We start from the raw sequence: 4,342 nt of genomic DNA on the forward strand, positions 1-4,342 counted from the left end.
TGCGCACACACACACACACAGATATACACCATACACACACACATACAGACACACACAGACACATACACACACACATACACACACACATACACACACACATACATACACACACGTACACACACACATACACACACACACAAATACACCATACACACACACATACACAGACCACACAGACACACACACATACATACACACACAAATACACCATACACACACGCACACACAAATACACATACACCATACACACACATATAGACAAATACACATACACCATACACACACACACACGTGCGCACACACACAGATACACATACACCGTACACACATGCACGCACACACATACACGCACACACAGATACACATACACCATACACACATGCACACACACATGCACACACAAATACACATACACCATACACACATGCATGCACACACACACACACACACATACACATACACCATACACACATGCATGCACACACACACACACACACATACACATACACATACACCATACAGATGCAAACACACACACATGCACACACAAATACACATATATCACACACACATACAAATACACATACACCATACACACACATACACACACACACACGTCCTAGTTTAGAAGACTGGGACTCAGGACACACGCTTTGAAGAAGTGGCCTCATTAAAGGGCTGCTTTAAATAAGCAAAACTCTGAGTTAATGAGGCCCGTAATTCTAAATTCAGTATTTGAAGGCAAATGGGATGTTTTCTTATGTTCCACTGCTCGGAAAGGGTTGCGGGCTTATGACTTTTTAATGTAGTGTGAATATCCGCCTTCCTTAGGGAAAGAGGCACGACTTTGTAATTCGTCCTTACAGACTCAGGCGCCCGCCCTCTTTGTCTGTCTCTGTGTGGACTGTGTCCATCTTGGAAGTGACTGTTAAAAGCTCCACCAGCATCATCCTTGGGGTAGGGATGGGGGTTTACCACACCTTTCTTCCATTGTTTATAGGGTCCCCTGTGATCACCCCTTCCCCCCTCATAGGATATCACAGAGATACAGAGAACACAGTAAAAGAATAGAAACCCCCACCCTATGGCTCCTCCGGTGAATGAGAGAGACCAAGAAATAAAGAAATGAGTGCCCTACAGGGTGTATGCCAGACTGGAGGTGAATGGCTGAGTTCCCACCTCAGTCTGTGTCAGCTAGGGCTTTCTAGAGAGTGGTGTTTGAGGTCTGAAGCTGAGGTGAGAATATCAAGACAGAAGAGGAGGAAACACCCTCTGAGCTGCAGCAGCAGAATATGGAAAGGTCCCGGGCTGAGAAAGTGCAAGATCAGTTGATGCTGGGGTGGGCTCCTTAGGCTCATCCTCCTGACAACGTAAAAGTGATGATTATTTTACCCTTTGAGGCAGAGGCAGTCTCATGGAACTCAGCTTTGTCTTGGGCTTGCTAAGGAGCTGACGCTGACCTTAAATCCCTGATCCTCCTGTTTCTACCTCCCTGGTCTATGGAAAGCAGGCACGAGTTCCTATGCCTGGCTCGGCACGGTAATTTGAAACTGACCGTGGGAGTGTTGAGGAGCACTGTGGGAGTCTGTGCCATCTGCCTTGACCCTGATGGTAGTAGAGTGCCAGCCAGAGAGGGAGCAGACCAGTGAGTGGGGATGCCGGAAGGCAAGTCAAGAAGCCAGATGGTCACAGTGAACACCCAGACAGGAGGAGAGTTGACAGTTGCTAACAATGAGGTTTGATCTCAGGAAAGAAGGGAATGATGAGCCTGGTAGTACAGGCCTGTCATCACAAGTTCAAGCCCACCCTGGACAACACGGCAAGATACTGTTTCAAAAACAGTGCAACAGAAGCCGGTGATATATAGCTTCATGGCAGAGTGCTTACCTCGCATGCACAACTGAAGGCTATGTTCAGTCTCCAGCACTGAAACATAAAGGGGGTGGGTGCTCCAGGAGCTTAGATGTGCAGATGACACAAACCAGGGTGATAAAGGTAGACTGCCACGTCACGGCCACCTTGCCTGGGCTGAGAGCAGTCACTAGACCCCAATCAATGTCTTTGAAAGAAGAGATGTGTGAATAGCCAGACAGACCTGGGAGATGGATCTTGGGCTTAGACTTTCAAAGAGAAGCAACCAGCAAGAAGGTTAACAGGAAACCCCAGCCTAGCCTGCGGTAGAGAAGCCTGAAGCCATGCATGAAGGAGGAAGGTTGCCCAGGAAACCCAATCCATGCCCCTTTCAAGCGTATATCTGACAGGGGACCTTTCTCATGCCCCATTATCAAGGGAGGACAGGTAAAGTCAATGTAGATAGGAAAATTAGAATCGTTTGGATCAGTGCAATGAAACATAGCTCAACACATACATACACACATACACACACACATATGCACATACACATGCACACACATACACACACATGTGCACATGAGCACACATACACACTGCCATGAGAGAAGGAGAAGGAACATTCCCTAGCACAGGGCAGTTGGAGTCAGTACAGAGAACCCCCAAGGGTCAGTTGTCCACCTTGATATCACCATGTGCAATGGTAGAACCATCTGGAAGGGAATCAGGGTGTTCTAACCTACAGTACAACTCATAGGCGAAGAGACAAGCTGGATGCTATGGCTTTGGTCTAGAGGAGACAGAGATAACAGACCACTGTGGCTGGAAAAGGCAGGTGGGGCTGGTTCGGATGAGAATGGTCCCTATAGGCTCATCTATTTGAAAGCTTAGTCATCAGGGAGTGGAATGGCTTAAAGAATTAGAAGGATCAGAAGGTGTGGCCATGTCAGAGGAAGTGTGTTAACTGGGTGTGGTCTGGGAGGTTTCAAAAGCCCAAGCCAGTCCCAGTTTCTCTATTCCCATCTCTGCCTGTGGATCAGGACATAGCTCTCAGCCACTGACCCAGCACCATGTCTGCCTGCCGCCATGCTCCCGGCCATGATGAAAATGGACTAAGCCTCTGAAGCTGTAAGAAGCTCCAGTGAAATGCCATCTATTGCAAGAGTTGCCTTGGTCATGGTCTCTCTTCACAACCATAGGACACTAAGACTGTAGTGTTAGAATGTGGTGTGATGACTTTACAGGTCAGAACCTAAGGCCCAGAACCTAGTGATTTCTGCCAGAGCCAGACCTCTGACATGGGTCTGGACACTAGGCAGTTGGGCCCCCACCCATCCCTCAGAACACCCTCCCCCCCATCCAACAGGGACAGCTTTTGTTCCAACAGTAGAGCTCCTCCTTCCCCAGGACCAGACAACACAGCGGCCTCTCACAAATTAGGAGAGAAGACACCCGTTCTCTGTGATTTGGGGGGTCCTGACCCTTCTTCCCCTTCTCTCACCTTGTGTTCCAGCTCTGTCCGGGCCTTCATCTCTGAGTCCAACCTCTCCTCGCACTGCTGAAGGCGCTTGCGTAGGAAGTCATTCTCCATCTGAGCACAGTCCAAACGCATCTGCCACTCATCCGCTGTGTGACAGAGTCAACGGCTGATGAGTGAGGCAGCAGGTGTGGGCCTGGCCTCACTCCTCGGCCCTGTGCTTGTCACTTCAAAGTGACACTTCAAAAGGCTCCTGAGCCTCAGTCATGGATTCAGGGTAAGAAACTGTGCTGAAGTCCAAGATGAGCCAAGGCCAGGCTCCCTCCAGGCAGTCTGTCCTGACTACATCCAAGCTGTCTGGAGGGTTGACCTTACTGTTGTAAGGTCAGATCCCTTAAACCCTTCAAGGGTACCCAGATGTTTCTTTTTCCAAAGAAATTTCACAATCTATAAGGCAGGGAATTCTCTAGTAATTGGTGTATGCCCAACATCATGTAGAAGTTTCTCAGTCAGGAATGCATGATCTCAAGCTGCCACTGGACCCACCAGAATCATGGGGGAAAGAGAGCCATGCTTCTGGCCATGGGCTGGGTGGCAGATTTTTATCATTGATTTTGGGTTGAGTTACTTGTTAAATGGCAGGATAATCACTCAATAAGAACTTGGCCACAAATGCCCTGGGAGATGTTATGTATGCTAAATCCTTTGATTTGGTTTTAAAGGTCATGTGGTGGTTGAATTGAAACTATGGTTGAGTGATGGATCATGGTGTCTTACCTTTTGATCGCCAAAGAAGAGAATAATGTTCCTTAACATCTGAGAAAACATCCTTAAACTCAACCCACTCCTTTATCATCTATGTACCTTTTTGTCTTTCTACATCCATCCATTGTCCATCCACCTGTCTGTCCATCCATCTGTCCATCATCCACCCATCCATCTGTCCATCATCCACCCATCCATCCATCCATCCACTTATCCATCCATCCATCCATCCATCCATCCATCCATCCA

At 48.0% G+C, this 4,342-nt stretch overlaps 1 protein-coding gene across 1 annotated transcript in view; it reads right to left on the reverse strand.

The window, feature by feature from the left end:
- Positions 1-4,342, reverse strand: part of Myo18b (myosin XVIIIB) — a 199,489-nt gene that overhangs the window by 108,238 nt on the left and 86,909 nt on the right. The window contains exon 27 of the mRNA XM_028765526.1: positions 3,353-3,477. Coding sequence (XP_028621359.1) covers positions 3,353-3,477 — 125 coding nt within the window. The remainder of the gene's footprint in view (positions 1-3,352; positions 3,478-4,342) is intronic.

Source organism: Grammomys surdaster, unplaced genomic scaffold, assembly GCF_004785775.1.
Source record: "Grammomys surdaster isolate TR1022 unplaced genomic scaffold, NIH_TR_1.0 164, whole genome shotgun sequence".
Lineage (NCBI taxonomy): Eukaryota > Metazoa > Chordata > Mammalia > Rodentia > Muridae > Grammomys > Grammomys surdaster.